The 18,149-nt window shown below is 52.1% G+C and overlaps 1 protein-coding gene across 2 annotated transcripts in view; it reads right to left on the bottom strand.

The window, feature by feature from the left end:
• Positions 1 to 923: 923 nt before the first annotated feature.
• LOC306982612 (lethal(3)malignant brain tumor-like protein 4) overlaps positions 924 to 18,149 on the bottom strand; it is a 31,877-nt gene continuing 14,651 nt past the window's right edge. For both annotated transcript variants that reach the window (XM_079583081.1, XM_079583082.1), the window contains exons 7-18: positions 12,887 to 13,035; positions 11,312 to 11,388; positions 11,146 to 11,231; positions 9,483 to 9,593; positions 8,890 to 9,004; positions 6,033 to 6,132; positions 5,847 to 5,945; positions 5,663 to 5,704; positions 4,430 to 4,488; positions 4,144 to 4,289; positions 3,940 to 4,002; positions 924 to 1,148 (exon numbers count right to left, since the gene is read on the bottom strand). In XM_079583081.1, coding sequence (XP_079439207.1) covers positions 984 to 1,148; positions 3,940 to 4,002; positions 4,144 to 4,289; positions 4,430 to 4,488; positions 5,663 to 5,704; positions 5,847 to 5,945; positions 6,033 to 6,132; positions 8,890 to 9,004; positions 9,483 to 9,593; positions 11,146 to 11,231; positions 11,312 to 11,388; positions 12,887 to 13,035 — 1,212 coding nt within the window. In that variant the 3' untranslated portion in view covers positions 924 to 983. The remainder of the gene's footprint in view (positions 1,149 to 3,939; positions 4,003 to 4,143; positions 4,290 to 4,429; positions 4,489 to 5,662; positions 5,705 to 5,846; positions 5,946 to 6,032; positions 6,133 to 8,889; positions 9,005 to 9,482; positions 9,594 to 11,145; positions 11,232 to 11,311; positions 11,389 to 12,886; positions 13,036 to 18,149) is intronic.

Genomic DNA, 18,149 nt, shown 5'->3' on the forward strand with positions numbered 1-18,149 from the left:
TCCTTGTTTTCATTGTTGTGTTGATGCTTTCCTTTGAAACAGGACTCAGTACCTCGTGCCCCTAGAGGCCGTAAGCGCCACTGCAGGAGTCGTGAGAGTAAATCCTACACTGACAGGGATGGAGATCATTGTTTTCACTGTAAATACTGTTTAAAGGGGGGTATTCTGCAAAATGGACTTTTCCAGCTTTCCATCCTGTTATTCTGTCACTCCCTCATTAAAAACATGGCTGAAGTGTTGCCTTGGCACATTCACGTATTTCTGAGTAATCTGTAAAAACTCTGATGGCGGCCATTTTAGGGATAGGTTTGCCTGAGTCCTCCTAGGAACGCCCCCACCTCCTGGAGACGCCTCCGAGCTTTGGTCACCAGCCGAGTAACCAACCACTGCTCCTCAGCAGAACCCCCTCCCCACTGATGCCACAGACAGCGTGTGGAGGGGGCGTGTCTAAAGGCTCAGAGGTTCTTAAAGAGACAGAGGCCTATTTCAAGACATTCACTACAGCCATTTTGAGAGAGACATTTTGTGGATTTTCTAAGCGGATAAAAGGGGGGGACTATATTGTAAGGCGTAATAATACCAACTAGCTTCTATCTTGACCTGTTTTGGAGCTATAGAGGAGAGAGGGAGAGGCTAAATGCTAACGCCGTCTGCGCTGTGTTTACGTGACTGAAGATCAGACAGGTCCTAAAGAACTCGTCACAGCTCAGGTAAGAACATATCTCAGTGTGGGAAAACACTGGCCTGTTCCTTTAAAGATCACGTTAATAATCACGTTAATGATCATGTTAATAATCACAGGAAGAACCGTCAGAGTCAGAGACATTTATATGGACCTGAGGATCAAATACAAATATAACAAATATAGATTCATTACTAGAGAAAATAAACATCTGAGGGAATCACAGCGGTCATGTGGTCAGGTGACGGCGTGTGATTGGTGGGTGCTTCCTGAGACGGTGAGGGGCGGAGCTAGGCGGAGGTCAGGCGTGTGCTGATTGGCCCGTGGCGCTGCGCTGTGATTGGCTGCGCTCGTGTCTGAACATCAGGATACAGTGGAAGATCTTCAGGGCGGGGCCAAGTTTGATTGACAGGATCCGGACGATGTCGCGCTGCGTCAGGAGCAGGAAGGCCCGCCCATCGATTTCCTGTGGACACAGATCTGCGTTTAGGGAGGGAGGGGCAGAGGGAGGAGCTGAGGGAGGGGCTGAGGGAGGGGCAGAGGGAGGAGCTGAGGGAGGGGCTGAGGGAGGAGCAGGGGGAGGAGCAGAGGGAGGAGCTGAGGGAGGGGCAGAGGGAGGAGCTGAGGGAGGAGCTGAGGGAGGAGCTGAGGGAGGAGCTGAGGGAGGAGCTGAGGGAGGAGCTGAGGGAGGAGCAGAGGGAGGAGCTGAGGGAGGAGCAGAGGGAGGAGCTGAGGGAGGAGCAGAGGAAGGAGCTGAGGGAGGAGCAGAGGGAGGAGCAGAGGGAGGAGCTGAGGGAGGAGCTGAGGGAGGAGCAGAGGGAGGAGCTGAGGGAGGAGCAGAGGGAGGAGCAGAGGGAGGAGCTGAGGGAGGAGCTGAGGGAGGAGCTGAGGGAGGAGCTGAGGGAGGGGCTGAGGGAGGGGCAGAGGGAGGAGCTGAGGGAGGGGCTGAGGGAGGAGCAGAGGGAGGAGCTGAGGGAGGAGCAGAGGGAGGAGCTAAGGGAGGAGCAGAGGGAGGAGCAGAGGGAGGAGCAGAGGGAGGAGCTAAGGGAGGAGCAGAGGGAGGAGCAGAGGGAGGAGCAGAGGGAGGAGCTGAGGGAGGGTCAGAGGGAGGAGCAGAGGGAGGGGCAGAGGGAGGAGCTGAGGGAGGGACTGAGGAGCAGAGGGAGGAGCTGAGGGAGGAGCTGAGGGAGGGGCAGAGGGAGGAGCAGAGGGAGGGGCAGAGGGAGGAGCAGAGGGAGGGGCAGAGGGAGGAGCAGAGGGAGGAGCAGAGGGAGGAGCTGAGGAGCAGAGGGAGGAGCAGAGGGAGGAGCAGAGGGAGGAGCAGAGGGAGGGGCAGAGGGAGGAGCAGAGGGAGGGGCAGAGGGAGGAGCAGAGGGAGGAGCTGAGGGAGGGGCAGAGGGAGGAGCAGAGGGAGGAGGAGAGGGAGGAGCTGAGGGAGGAGCTGAGGGAGGAGCTGAGGGAGGAGCAGAGGGAGGAGCAGAGGGAGGGGCAGAGGGAGGGGCAGTGAGAGGAGCAGTGAGAGGAGCAGAGGGAGGAGCTGAGGGAGGGGCAGAGGGAGGGGCAGAGGGAGGAGCAGAGGGAGGAGCAGAGGGAGGAGCAGAGGGAGGAGCAGTGAGAGGAGCAGAGGGAGGAGCAGAGGGAGGGGCAGTGAGAGGAGCAGAGGGAGGAGCAGAGGGAGGAGCTGAGGGAGGAGCTGAGGGAGGAGCTGAGGGAGGAGCAGTGAGAGGAGCAGAGGGAGGAGCAGAGGGAGGGGCAGTGAGAGGAGCAGAGGGAGGAGGAGAGGGAGGAGCTGAGGGAGGAGCTGAGGGAGGAGCTGAGGGAGGAGCAGAGGGAGGAGCAGAGGGAGGAGCAGTGAGAGGAGCAGAGGGAGGAGCTGAGGGAGGGGCAGAGGGAGGAGCAGAGGGAGGAGCTGAGGGAGGGGCTGAGGGAGGAGCTGAGGGAGGGGCTGAGGGAGGAGCAGAGGGAGGAGCTGAGGGAGGAGCAGAGGGAGGAGCAGAGGGAGGAGCTGAGGGAGGGGCTGAGGGAGGAGCTGAGGGAGGAGCTGAGGGAGGAGCAGAGGGAGGGGCTGAGGGAGGAGCTGAGGGAGGAGCTGAGGGAGGAGCAGAGGGAGGGGCAGAGGGAGGAGCTGAGGGAGGAGCTGAGGGAGGAGCTGAGGGAGGAGCTGAGGGAGGAGCTGAGGGAGGAGCAGAGGGAGGAGCAGAGGGAGGAGCTGAGGGAGGAGCTGAGGGAGGGGCAGAGGGAGGGGCAGAGGGAGGAGCTGAGGGAGGAGCTGAGGGAGGGGCAGAGGGAGGGGCAGAGGGAGGAGCTGAGGGAGGGGCAGAGGGAGGGGCAGAGGGAGGAGCTGAGGGAGGGGCTGAGGGAGGGGCTGAGGGAGGAGCAGAGGGAGGAGCTGAGGGAGGAGCTGAGGGAGGGGCAGAGGGAGGAGCTGAGGGAGGGGCAGAGGGAGGAGCTGAGGGAGGGGCTGAGGGAGGAGCAGTGGGAGGGGCTGAGGGAGGGGCAGAGGGAGGAGCAGAGGGAGGAGCTGAGGGAGGGGCAGAGGGAGGAGCTGAGGGAGGAGCTGAGGGAGGAGAGGGAGGAGCTGAGGGAGGAGAGGGAGGAGCTGAGGGAGGAGCAGAGGGAGGAGCAGAGGGAGGAGCAGAGGGAGGAGCAGAGGGAGGGGCAGTGGGAGGAGCAGTGGGAGGAGCTGAGGGAGGAGCAGAGGGAGGAGCAGAGGGAGGAGCTGAGGGAGGAGCAGAGGGAGGAGCAGAGGGAGGAGCAGAGGGAGGGACTGAGGGAGGAGCAGAGGGAGGAGCAGTGGGAGGAGCTGAGGGAGGAGCTGAGGGAGGGACTGAGGGAGGAGCAGAGGGAGGAGCTGAGGGAGGAGCAGAGGGAGGAGCTGAGGGAGGGACTGAGGGAGGAGCAGAGGGAGGAGCTGAGAGAGGAGCAGAGGGAGGAGCTGAGGGAGGGGCAGAGGGAGGAGCTGAGGGAGGAGCTGAGGGAGGAGAGGGAGGAGCTGAGGGAGGAGCTGAGGGAGGAGCAGAGGGAGGGGCAGGGGGAGGAGCAGAGGGAGGGGCAGAGGGAGGAGCTGAGGGAGGAGCTGAGGGAGGAGCTGAGGAGCTGAGGGAGGAGCAGAGGGAGGAGCTGAGGGAGGAGCAGAGGGAGGAGCTGAGGGAGGAGCTGAGGGAGGAGCTGAGGGAGGAGCTGAGGGAGGGGCAGAGGGAGGAGCTGAGGGAGGAGCAGAGGGAGGAGCAGAGGGAGGAGCAGAGGGAGGTTCTGACCTGGTCCCTGAAGAGCTGTGCCTGGTCCTCACATCCAGGAAGAGACTCCACGAACTCTGAGACCTGGAACAGATTGAAGGACTTTTAGACGTTCATCAAACTCTGAGAGAACCTGGACTCCGGACCCGTGGGTTCTCAGTACAGCAGTAGTATTTGCAGTAGTATTTGCAGTAGTATTTGCAGTAGTATATGCAGTACGAGTACCTGCTGGACGCTCCAGTCCTGGACTCCGGACCCGTGGGTTCTCATCGGGGGGAGGAGTTTCCGGTGTTGGTCCCAGCACAGACTCAGGTCTCGACTCGGCTGAGGACTCAGTGCAGACAGAAACCTGAGGCGGACGAGGGCCGGGGCTGAGGAGAGACCGGGGTCAGACCGGGGTCAGACCAGGGTCAGACCGGGGTCAGACCGGGATCAGACCGAGGTCAGACCGGGATCAGACCGGGGTCAGACCAGGGTCAGACTAAACCAGGACCAGGGTCAGACACAGTACCTGCTCTAGGCTCCTCCTCTTCCTGTTTGACCACAGCAGGACTGACCTCACACACGCGGCTGCAGAGAGAAGCAAAACATGAGATACATCAGGAAACTAAACCTCCAGGAAACAGGAAGTGCAGAAACTAAACCTCCAGAAACAGGAAGTGCAGAAACTAAACCTCCAGGAAACAGGAAGTGCAGAAACTAAACCTCCAGAAACAGGAAGTGCAGAAACTAAACCTCCAGGAAACAGGAAGTGCAGAAACTAAACCTCCAGGAAACAGGAAGTGCAGAAACTAAACCTCCAGAAACAGGAAGTGCAGAAACTAAACCTCCAGGAAACAGGAAGTGCAGAAACTAAACCTCCAGGAAACAGGAAGTGCAGAAACTAAACCTCCAGGAAACAGGAAGTGCAGAAACTAAACCTCCAGGAAACAGGAAGTGCAGAAACTAAACCTCCAAGAAACAGGAAGTGCAGAAACTAAACCTCCAGGAAACAGGAAGTGCAGAAACTAAACCTCCAGGAAACAGGAAGTGCAGAAACTAAACCTCCAGAAAACAGGAAGTGCAGAAACTAAACCTCCGGGAAACAGGAAGTGCAGAAACTAAACCTCCAGGAAACAGGAAGTGCAGAAACTAAACCTCCAGAAACAGGAAGTGCAGAAACTAAACCTCCAGGAAACAGGAAGTGCAGAAACTAAACCTCCAGAAACAGGAAGTGCAGAAACTAAACCTCCAGGAAACAGGAAGTGCAGAAACTAAACCTCCAGAAACAGGAAGTGCAGAAACTAAACCTCCAGAAACAGGAAGTGCAGAAACTAAACCTCCAGGAAACAGGAAGTGCAGAAACTAAACCTCCAGGAAACAGGAAGTGCAGAAACTAAACCTCCAGGAAACAGGAAGTGCAGAAACTAAACCTCCAGGAAACAGGAAGTGCAGAAACTAAACCTCCAGGAAACAGGAAGTGCAGAAACTAAACCTCCAGGAAACAGGAAGTGCAGAAACTAAACCTCCAGAAACAGGAAGTGCAGAAACTAAACCTCCAGGAAACAGGAAGTGCAGAAACTAAACCTCCAGGAAACAGGAAGTGCAGAAACTAAACCTCCAGGAAACAGGAAGTGCAGAAACTAAACCTCCAGGAAACAGGAAGTGCAGAAACTAAACCTCCAGAAACAGGAAGTGCAGAAACTAAACCTCCAGGAAACAGGAAGTGCAGAAACTAAACCTCCAGGAAACAGGAAGTGCAGACCTTTGAGAGAGTTTACGCCTCTTCAGTGGAACCATCTCTGACCTAAAATACAACAAACACACATTAAACACCAGGGGGCGCACACTCCCTCTCCATTACATTAAAGAAGCCCAACCTGACCAGTGTGGGAGCATTTAACCCTGACCTGTGTGTCTCTGACCAGTGTGGGAGCTGTATTCCTGACCTGTGAGGTAAGAGGGCGGCTCCGCTGGGTGGGTCCAGTCGGTCCGGCAGCAGCAGCTCCTTCCTGAGGTTTGCCTCTGAGTAGGGGCACCCGAACAGACTGAGGAGAGAGAGAGAGGAGGGGGAGGAGTCACAGGGGGAGGAGTCACAGGGGGAGGAGTCACAGGGGGCGGGGCCTGGGCAGTACCTGTGGTGGTGGCTGTACTTGGGGCCCCGGATGTGGCCGACTCCTCTGCAGCCGACGGTGGGACAAGCGCTCGAGGACGGAGACGAGTCCCCGCTGAACCCTGAGGAGACAGGATCAAGGTGAGATACTTCAAGACCTCCATGTCCTTCACAAGAGGAGCTTAAAGACTCTGGAGTTCAGACTCACAGACCTCCATGTCCTTCACAAGAGCTTAAAGACTCTGGAGTTCAGACTCACAGACCTCCATGTCCTTCAGAGGAGGAGCTTAAAGACCCTGGAGTTCAGACTCACAGACCTCCATGTCCTTCAGAGGAGGAGCTTAAAGACCCTGGAGTTCAGACTCACAGACCTCCATGTCCTTCACAGGAGCTTAAAGACTCACAGACCTCCATGTCCTTCACAGGAGGAGCTTAAAGACCCTGGAGTTCAGACTCACAGACCTCCATGTCCTTCACTAGAGGAGCTTAAAGACTCACAGACCTCCATGTCCTTCACTAGAGGAGCTTAAAGACTCTGGAGTTCAGACTCACAGACCTCCATGTCCTTCAGAAGAGGAGCTTAAAGACTCTGGAGTTCAGACTCACAGACCTCCATGTCCTTCACTAGAGGAGCTTAAAGACTCTGGAGTTCAGACTCACAGACCTCCATGTCCTTCAGAAGAGGAGCTTAAAGACCCTGGAGTTCAGACTCACAGACCTCCATGTCCTTCACTAGAGGAGCTTAAAGACTCTGGAGTTCAGACTCACAGACCTCCATGTCCTTCACAGGAGGAGCTTAAAGACTCTGGAGTTCAGACTCACAGACCTCCATGTCCTTCACAAGAGGAGCTTAAAGACTCTGGGGTTCAGACTCACAGACCTCCATGTCCTTCAGAAGAGGAGCTTAAAGACTCTGGGGTTCAGACTCACAGACCTCCATGTCCTTCACTAGAGGAGCTTAAAGACTCTGGGGTTCAGACTCACAGACCTCCATGTCCTTCAGAAGAGCTTAAAGACTCTGGAGTTCAGACTCACAGACCTCCATGTCCTTCAGAAGAGGAGCTCAAAGACTCTGGGGTTCAGACTCACAGACCTCCATGTCCTTCACAAGAGGAGCTTAAAGACTCTGGGGTTCAGACTCACAGACCTCCATGTCCTTCAGAAGAGGAGCTTAAAGACTCTGGGGTTCAGACTCACAGACCTCCATGTCCTTCACTAGAGGAGCTTAAAGACTCTGGGGTTCAGACTCACAGACCTCCATGTCCTTCAGAAGAGCTTAAAGACTCTGGAGTTCAGACTCACAGACCTCCATGTCCTTCAGAAGAGGAGCTCAAAGACTCTGGGGTTCAGACTCACAGACCTCCATGTCCTTCACTAGAGGAGCTTAAAGACTCTGGAGTTCAGACTCACAGACCTCCATGTCCTTCACTAGAGGAGCTTAAAGACTCTGGAGTTCAGACTCACAGACCTCCATGTCCTTCACAGGAGGAGCTTAAAGACTCTGGAGTTCAGACTCACAGACCTCCATGTCCTTCAGAAGAGCTTAAAGACTCTGGAGTTCAGACTCACAGACCTCCATGTCCTTCAGAAGAGCTTAAAGACTCTGGAGTTCAGACTCACAGACCTCCATGTCCTTCAGAAGAGGAGCTTAAAGATCCAGAGGGGCTACAGGCAGAGGATGTGGGAGAAATGGTTACTTCCAAACCCACAGTCCAAACTCACGGTGAAACAACTAGTAGCTCAGTGTTCCAACATCCACAAACGGCAACTGCATCACAACTTGAGCTGGACGAGGTACAAAACCAATGCTCCGGCAACGGGGAGCCAGGACACAAAGTCAGAGGGGAGTTAACACCAGCCCTCCCAATGGAGATTGGGTACGAAGCCCCAATAATAAGTGCCATCACGCTGAACGAGGCAGCAACTGACCTGAAAAATAAGATCATGGCAAAAATGTCCAGCAGGAAACCCCGAAGCCAATTACAGAGGCTGAGAGAAGTACTGTCAGAAAGTCTCCTAGAAGATGTGAATGCAGCTCTGAGAGCAATTCCTACATCAACCATCACTGAAACCAATGAGCTGATATACTCCACAGCAGCAGTGATCCTAGAGACGCTTGGCTATCGGAAGAGCAACCATGAGATGAAATACCCACCATGGAAAAGAAGGCTGGAGGAAACATCAAGGCAGCACGGAGGGAAGTGAGTCACAGAGGCCTTGAAGAACATAACTGCAGGTGTAAGAACATAACTGCAGGTGTAAGAACATAACTGCAGGTGTAAGAACATAACTGCAGGTGTAAGATGCTGCAGGGAAAGCTTACATGGAGCTCCATAACCAAGTGGCTGGTATAGTGAACAGGAACATCTGTGCAGAGTCTGGGCTGGAAACCCCAAGGTCAAAGTGGAAACACCTCCAAAGGTGGTGGAGAACGACCGAGCCAAGATCCTGTGGGACGTCCAGATCCAGACGGACAGAAGGTGATGAACCAACCGGACATTGTGGTGGTGACAAAGAGCAGAGGAGCCGCTGTGGTCGACATAGCAACACCAAGACTTCAACATCAGGAAAAAGGAACAGGAGAAACTAGAGAAACACCAGGGGCTCAGAGAAGAGCTGGAGGAAACCTGGAGGGTGAAGCATCAGTGGAGCCACTCGGGGCAGTGACCCCCAAACTGGAGGAGTGGCTCCAGCAGATCCAGGAAACACATCAGACATCTCGGTCCAGAAAAGATACTGAACCCTCAGGTCCCGACGGGAGAGGACCCGAGCAGGAGGAGGAAGAGACGCCCGCGGAGCGGGAGGAGGAGTTTATTATATACATTTACATACATATACATATACATACACAAAAAAAACATCAAAAATCCCCTCCTGACCTCTGGGGGGCTCCAGCGGGTGGCCCGTCCTCTGGCACCACCCGACAGGATGGAGGTCGGGGTCGTCACAGTCAAACCAGGCGTCCATCTGTGGCGGCCAGCCGTCGTAACGCACCTGAAGAAGAAAACCACCATCATCATCATCACCATCATCAACAACATCATCAACATCATCATCATCACCATCACCATCATCATCACCATCACCATCATCACCATCATCACCATCATCACCATCACCATCATCATCAACAACATCAACAACAACAACATCATCATCAACATCATGGCAGCACTTCAGAATTAAGGAAGTAAAAAAACAGAGACCCAGGACCCCCCCCCCCTCTATAACGGCCTCAGGAGATCAGGTGACCCGCCCTCTTTAAGATACTGAAACTACTTGAGTAAAGAAAGTTTAGCAGTTTTTGGCAGTTTGGATAAAAGTGTCTTTTCTGGCCTAAAGTTCTAAGAACAGTCCAGTCGATGATTTAACTTTTGTACGATGGATACTCCCTGGATGAGTGAGAGCCTTCACATTCAGAATCCTTGTTTTACTCTTGTCGGGGGAGGTGTCTGGGGAGGGGGAGACTCACCCGGACTCGCAGCTCCTCCGTCTGGACGACTGTCCCGACTCGGATCAGGACTGGGTTTCTTCGGTCGACGGCCTCCAGTCTGTGGTTCACCTGGAAACCGTGAGGCCCGCCCTGATTGGACACAAACCAGGAAGTGACTTAGAACTACAAACACACACCAAGAAGTCACTGAGAACAACAAACACAAACCAGGAAGTCACTTAGAACTACAAACACAAACCAGGAAGTCACTTAGAACGACAAACACAAACCAGGAAGTCACTTAGAACTACAAACACAAACCAGGAAGTCACTTAGAACTACAAACACTAACCAGGAAGTCACTTAGAACGACAAACACAAACCAGGAAGTCACTGAGAACTACAAACACACACCAGGAAGTCACTGAGAACTACAAACACAAACCAGGAAGCCACTTAGAACTACAGACACACACCAGGAAGTCACTTAGAACTACAAACACACACCAGGAAGTCACTTAGAACTACAAAAACACACCAAGAAGTCACTTAGAACTACAAAAACACACCAAGAAGTCACTTAGAACTACAAACACAAACCAAGAAGTCACTTAGAACTACAAACACACACCAGGAAGTAACTTAGAACTACAAACACAAACCAGGAAGTAACTTAGAACTACAAACACACACCAAGAAGTCACTTAGAACTACAAACACACACCAAGAAGTCACTTAGAACTACAAACACAAACCAGGAAGTCACTTAGAACTACAAACACACACCAAGAAGTCACTTAGAACTACAAACACACACCAGGACGTAACTTAGAACTACAAACACAAACCAGGAAGTCACTTAGAACTACAAACACACACCAAGAAGTCACTTAGAACTACAAACACAACCAGGAAGTCACTTAGAACTACAAACACACACCAAGAAGTCACTTAGAACTACAAACACAAACCAGGAAGTCACTTAGAACTACAAACACACACCAGGAAGTAACTTAGAACGACAAACACAAACCAGGAAGTCACTGAGAACAACAAACACAAACCAGGAAGTCACTGAGAACAACAAACACACACCAAGAAGTCACTTAGAACTACAAACACAAACCAAGAAGTCACTTAGAACTACAAACACAAACCAGGAAGTCACTGAGAACAACAAACACACACCAAGAAATCACTGAGAACAACAAACACAAACCAGGAAGTCACTTAGAACTACAAACACAAACCAGGAAGTCACTTAGAACTACAAACACACACCAGGAAGTCACTTAGAACTACAAACACAAACCAGGAAGTCACTGAGAACAACAAACACACACCAAGAAATCACTGAGAACAACAAACACAAACCAGGAAGTCACTTAGAACGACAAACACAAACCAGGAAGTAACTGAGAACTACAAACACAAACCAGGAAGTCACTTAGAACTACAAACACAAACCAAGAAGTCACTTAGAACTACAAACACACACCAGGAAGTCACTTAGAACTACAAACACACACCAGGAAGTCACTTAGAACTACAAAAACAACAACCAAACACTGCTGTCTGATTGGCTGTTATTAAACGCCGCTCTCTGATTGGCCATTATTAAACAAAGCTGTCTGATTGGCCATTATTAAACGCTGCTCTCTGATTGGCCGTTATTAAACGCCGCTCTCTGATTGGCCATTACCTGGGTGAATGCCTCGGGGGGCGTGGCCTCAGAGCCCGTCTGCTGCAGATACTCCTCCCACACAAAGTGCTCGGGGTCGGGGTGAGCTGTAGACGACAGAGAGCGTCACACACCTGCAGGGGGCGCTGCTTCCTGTTTAAAGTCACATACAGATGTAATGCAGTACCTTTGGGGGCAGTGAGGGGGCGCCCCTGCTCCTGACACCAGCCGATCGGATGGACAAACGGACTGCGGCCGTCGCACCTGCCACAACACAGGGACAAGGAGTTACAACTCGCCATGTTCGACTGATCCACATGTTTGAGGCCGACTGATCCAGATGTTTGAGGCCGACTGATCCAGATGTTTGAGGCCGACTGATCCACATGTTTGAGGCCGACTGATCCAGATGTTTGAGGCCGACTGATCCAGATGTTTGAGGCCGACTGATCCAGATGTTTGAGGCCGACTGATCCACATGTTTGAGGCCGACTGATCCAGATGTTTGAGAGAACAGGACCTGAGCTAACGCTGTTGTTCTGGGACTAAGACACGCATCACTGTTTTACCTAAACACCAGGATTAAGAGCAGTTACCAGCAGTTACCAGCAGTTAGCAGCAGTTAGCAGTAGTTAGCAGCAGTTAGCAGCAGTTAGCAGTAGTTAGTAGTAGTTAGTAGTAGTTAGCAGTAGTTAAGAGTAGTTTGTAGTAGTTAAGAGTAGTTAGCAGTAGTTAGTAGTAGTTACCAGTAGTTAGCAGCAGTTAGTAGTAGTTAGCTGTAGTTAGCAGGAGTTAGCAGTAGTTAGCTGTAGTTAGCAGTAGTTAGCAGGAGTTAGCAGTAGTTAGCAGTAGTTAGCTGTAGTTAGCAGGAGTTAGCAGTAGTTAGCTGTAGCTAGCAGCAGTTAGTAGTAGTTAGTAGTAGTAGTAGTTAGTAGTAGTTAGCAGCAGTTAGTAGTAGTTACCAGTAGTTAGCAGCAGTTAGTAGTAGTTAGCTGTAGTTAGTAGTAGTTAGTAGTAGTTAGCAGTAGTTAAGAGTAGTTTGTAGTAGTTAAGAGTAGTTAGCAGTAGTTAGTAGTAGTTACCAGTAGTTAGCAGCAGTTAGTAGTAGTTAGCTGTAGTTAGCAGGAGTTAGCAGTAGTTAGCTGTAGTTAGCAGTAGTTAGCAGGAGTTAGCAGTAGTTAGCAGTAGTTAGCTGTAGTTAGCAGGAGTTAGCAGTAGTTAGCTGTAGCTAGCAGCAGTTAGCAGGAGTTAGCAGTAGTTAGCAGTAGTTACCAGTAGTTAGCAGCAGTTAGTAGTAGTTAGCTGTAGTTAGCAGGAGTTAGCAGTAGTTAGCTGTAGTTAGCAGTAGTTAGCAGGAGTTAGCAGTAGTTAGCAGTAGTTAGTAGTAGTTACCAGTAGTTAGTAGTAGTTACCAGTAGTTAGCAGCAGTTAGTAGTAGTTAGCTGTAGTTAGCAGGAGTTAGCAGTAGTTAGCTGTAGTTAGCAGTAGTTAGCAGGAGTTAGCAGTAGTTAGCAGTAGTTAGCAGCAGTTAGTAGTAGTTAGTAGTAGTAGTTAGTAGTAGTTAGTAGTTAGTAGTAGTTAGCAGCAGTTAGTAGTAGTTACCAGTAGTTAGCAGCAGTTAGTAGTAGTTAGCTGTAGTTAGCAGGAGTTAGCAGTAGTTAGCTGTAGTTAGCAGTAGTTAGCAGGAGTTAGCAGTAGTTAGCAGTAGTTAGCAGCAGTTAGTAGTAGTTAGTAGTAGTAGTTAGTAGTAGTTAGTAGTTACCAGTAGTCGTAGGAGTCGTCCCAGTCGTCGAAGTGAACTCTGAGTCTCTCCTGAAGAACCTCAGCCAGAGACGCCACACAGACCAACGGCGGGTTCTTCCTGTCCACGGCCTCCAGCTTCATGCCCCGCTTTAACCCACAGGGGGCGCTCTACAGGACAGGAGTAACACTTTAACCCACAGGGGGCGCTCTACAGGACAGAAGTCACACTTTAAACCACAGGGGGCGCTCTACAGGACAGAAGTAACACTTTAACCCACAGGAGGCGCTCTACAGGACAGAAGTAACACTTTAACCCACAGGGGGCGCTCTACAGGACAGAAGTAACACTTTAACCCACAGGGGGCGCTCTACAGGACAGAAGTAACACTTTAACCCACAGGAGGCGCTCTACAGGACAGAAGTAACACTTTAACCCACAGGAGGCGCTCTACAGGACAGAAGTAACACTTTAACCCACAGGGGGCGCTCTACAGGACAGAAGTAACACTTTAACCCACAGGGGGCGCTCTACAGGACAGAAGTCACACTTTAACCCACAGGGGGCGCTCTACAGGACAGAAGTAACACTTTAACCCACAGGGGGCGCTCTACAGGACAGGAGTAACACTTTAACCCACAGGGGGCGCTCTACAGGACAGAAGTAACACTTTAACCCACAGGGGGCGCTCTACAGGAGAGGAGTAACACTTTAACCCACAGGGGGCGCTCTACAGGACAGAAGTCACACTTTAACCCACAGGGGGCGCTCTACAGGACAGAAGTAACACTTTAACCCACAGGGGGCGCTCTACAGGACAGAAGTAACACTTTAAACCACAGGGGGCGCTCTACAGGACAGAAGTAACACTTTAACCCACAGGGGGCGCTCTACAGGACAGAAGTAACACTTTAACCCACAGGAGGCGCTCTACAGGACAGAAGTAACACTTTAACCCACAGGAGGCGCTCTACAGGACAGAAGTCACACTTTAACCCACAGGGGGCGCTCTACAGGACAGAAGTAACACTTTAACCCACAGGGGGCGCTCTACAGGACAGGAGTAACACTTTAACCCACAGGGGGCGCTCTACAGGACAGAAGTAACACTTTAACCCACAGGGGGCGCTCTACAGGAGAGGAGTAACACTTTAACCCACAGGGGGCGCTCTACAGGACAGAAGTCACACTTTAACCCACAGGGGGCGCTCTACAGGACAGAAGTAACACTTTAACCCACAGGGGGCGCTCTACAGGACAGAAGTCACACTTTAACCCACAGGGGGCGCTCTACAGGACAGAAGTAACACTTTAAACCACAGGGGGCGCTCTACAGGAGAGGAGTAACACTTTAACCCACAGGGGGCGCTCTACAGGACAGGAGTAACACTTTAACCCACAGGGGGCGCTCTACAGGACAGAAGTCACACTTTAACCCACAGGGGGCGCTCTACAGGACAGAAGTCACACTTTAACCCACAGGGGGCGCTCTACAGGACAGAAGTAACACTTTAAACCACAGGGGGCGCTCTACAGGACAGAAGTAACACTTTAACCCACAGGAGGCGCTCTACAGGACAGAAGTAACACTTTAACCCACAGGAGGCGCTCTACAGGACAGAAGTCACACTTTAACCCACAGGAGGCGCTCTACAGGACAGAAGTCACACTTTAACCCACAGGAGGCGCTCTACAGGACAGAAGTAACACTTTAACCCACAGGGGGCGCTCTACAGGACAGAAGTCACACTTTAACCCACAGGAGGCGCTCTACAGGAGAGGAGTAACACTTTAACCCACAGGGGGCGCTCTACAGGACAGAAGTAACACTTTAAACCACAGGGGGCGCTCTACAGGACAGAAGTCACACTTTAACCCACAGGAGGCGCTCTACAGGACAGAAGTAACACTTTAAACCACAGGGGGCGCTCTACAGGACAGAAGTAACACTTTAACCCACAGGGGGCGCTCTACAGGAGAGAAGTAACACTTTAACCCACAGGGGGCGCTCTACAGGACAGAAGTAACACTTTAACCCACAGGAGGCGCTCTACAGGACAGAAGTAACACTTTAACCCACAGGAGGCGCTCTACAGGACAGAAGTAACACTTTAACCCACAGGAGGCGCTCTACAGGACAGAAGTAACACTTTAAACCACAGGAGGCGCTCTACAGGACAGAAGTCACACTTTAACCCACAGGAGGCGCTCTACAGGACAGAAGTAACACTTTAACCCACAGGAGGCGCTCTACAGGACAGAAGTAACACTTTAACCCACAGGAGGCGCTCTACAGGACAGAAGTCACACTTTAACCCACAGGAGGCGCTCTACAGGACAGAAGTAACACTTTAACCCACAGGAGGCGCTCTACAGGACACACATGTAACACTTTAACCCACAGGGGGCGCTCTACAGGACAGAAGTAACACTTTAACCCACAGGAGGCGCTCTACAGGACAGAAGTAACACTTTAACCCACAGGGGGCGCTCTACAGGACAGAAGTAACACTTTAACCCACAGGGGGCGCTCTACAGGAGAGGAGTAACACTTTAACCCACAGGAGGCGCTCTACAGGACAGAAGTAACACTTTAACCCACAGGAGGCGCTCTACAGGAGAGGAGTAACACTTTAACCCACAGGGGGCGCTCTACAGGACAGAAGTAACACTTTAACCCACAGGGGGCGCTCTACAGGACAGAAGTCACACTTTAACCCACAGGGGGCGCTCTACAGGACAGAAGTAACACTTTAACCCACAGGGGGCGCTCTACAGGACAGAAGTAACACTTTAACCCACAGGGGGCGCTCTACAGGACAGAAGTAACACTTTAACCCACAGGAGGCGCTCTACAGGACAGAAGTAACACTTTAACCCACAGGGGGCGCTCTACAGGACAGAAGTAACACTTTAACCCACAGGGGGCGCTCTACAGGACAGAAGTAACACTTTAACCCACAGGGGGCGCTCTACAGGACAGAAGTAACACTTTAACCCACAGGGGGCGCTCTACAGGACAGAAGTAACACTTTAACCCACAGGGGGCGCTCTACAGGACAGAAGTAACACTTTAACCCACAGGGGGCGCTCTACAGGACAGAAGTAACACTTTAACCCACAGGAGGCGCTCTACAGGACAGAAGTAACACTTTAACCCACAGGGGGCGCTCTACAGGACAGAAGTAACACTTTAACCCACAGGGGGCGCTCTACAGGACAGAAGTAACACTTTAACCCACAGGGGGCGCTCTACAGGACAGAAGTCACACTTTAACCCACAGGAGGCGCTCTACAGGACAGAAGTCACACTTTAACCCACAGGAGGCGCTCTACAGGACAGAAGTCCCACTTTAACCCACAGGGGGCGCTCTACAGGACAGAAGTAACACTTTAACCCACAGGGGGCGCTCTACAGGACACACATGTAACACTTTAACCCACAGGAGGCGCTCTACAGGACAGAAGTAACACTTTAACCCACAGGAGGCGCTCTACAAGACAGAAGTAACACTTTAACCCACAGGGGGCGCTCTACAGGACAGAAGTAACACTTTAACCCACAGGAGGCGCTCTACAGGACAGAAGTCACACTTTAACCCACAGGGGGCGCTCTACAGGACAGAAGTAACACTTTAACCCACAGGAGGCGCTCTACAGGACAGAAGTAACACTTTAACCCACAGGGGGCGCTCTACAGGACAGAAGTAACACTTTAACCCACAGGGGGCGCTCTACAGGAGAGGAGTAACACTTTAACCCACAGGGGGCGCTCTACAGGAGAGGAGTAACACTTTAACCCACAGGGGGCGCTCTACAGGACAGAAGTAACACTTTAACCCACAGGGGGCGCTCTACAGGACAGAAGTAACACTTTAACCCACAGGGGGCGCTCTACAGGACAGAAGTAACACTTTAACCCACAGGAGGCGCTCTACAGGAGAGGAGTCACACTTTAACCCACAGGGGGCGCTCTACAGGACAGAAGTAACACTTTAACCCACAGGGGGCGCTCTACAGGACAGAAGTAACACTTTAACCCACAGGGGGCGCTCTACAGGACAGAAGTAACACTTTAACCCACAGGGGGCGCTCTACAGGACAGAAGTAACACTTTAAACCACAGGGGGCGCTCTACAGGACAGAAGTAACACTTTAACCCACAGGGGGCGCTCTACAGGACAGAAGTAACACTTTAACCCACAGGAGGCGCTCTACAGGACAGAAGTAACACTTTAACCCACAGGGGGCGCTCTACAGGACAGAAGTAACACTTTAACCCACAGGGGGCGCTCTACAGGACAGAAGTAACACTTTAACCCACAGGAGGCGCTCTACAGGACAGAAGTAACACTTTAAACCACAGGGGGCGCTCTACAGGACAGAAGTAACACTTTAAACCACAGGGGGCGCTCTACAGGACAGAAGTAACACTTTAAACCACAGGGGGCGCTCTACAGGACAGAAGTAACACTTTAACCCACAGGGGGCGCTCTACAGGACAGAAGTAACACTTTAACCCACAGGAGGCGCTCTACAGGAGAGGAGTAACACTTTAACCCACAGGGGGCGCTCTACAGGACAGAAGTAACACTTTAACCCACAGGGGGCGCTCTACAGGAGAGGAGTAACACTTTAACCCACAGGAGGCGCTCTACAGGACAGAAGTAACACTTTAACCCACAGGGGGCGCTCTACAGGAGAGGAGTAACACTTTAACCCACAGGGGGCGCTCTACAGGACAGAAGTAACACTTTAACCCACAGGAGGCGCTCTACAGGACAGAAGTCACACTTTAACCCACAGGGGGCGCTCTACAGGACAGAAGTAACACTTTAAGCCACAGGAGGCGCTCTACAGGACAGAAGTAACACTTTAACCCACAGGGGGCGCTCTACAGGACAGAAGTCACACTTTAACCCACAGGAGGCGCTCTACAGGACAGAAGTAACACTTTAAACCACAGGAGGCGCTCTACAGGACAGAAGTAACACTTTAACCCACAGGGGGCGCTCTACAGGACAGAAGTAACACTTTAACCCACAGGGGGCGCTCTACAGGACAGAAGTAACACTTTAACCCACAGGGGGCGCTCTACAGGACAGAAGTAACACTTTAACCCACAGGAGGCGCTCTACAGGACAGAAGTAACACTTTAACCCACAGGGGGCGCTCTACAGGACAGAAGTCACACTTTAACCCACAGGGGGCGCTCTACAGGACAGAAGTAACACTTTAACCCACAGGAGGCGCTCTACAGGACAGAAGTAACACTTTAACCCAC

The sequence above is a fragment of the Gobius niger genome, assembly GCF_951799975.1.
Source record: "Gobius niger genome assembly, contig: SCAFFOLD_61, whole genome shotgun sequence".
NCBI classification, from domain to species: Eukaryota; Metazoa; Chordata; class Actinopteri; order Gobiiformes; family Gobiidae; genus Gobius; species Gobius niger.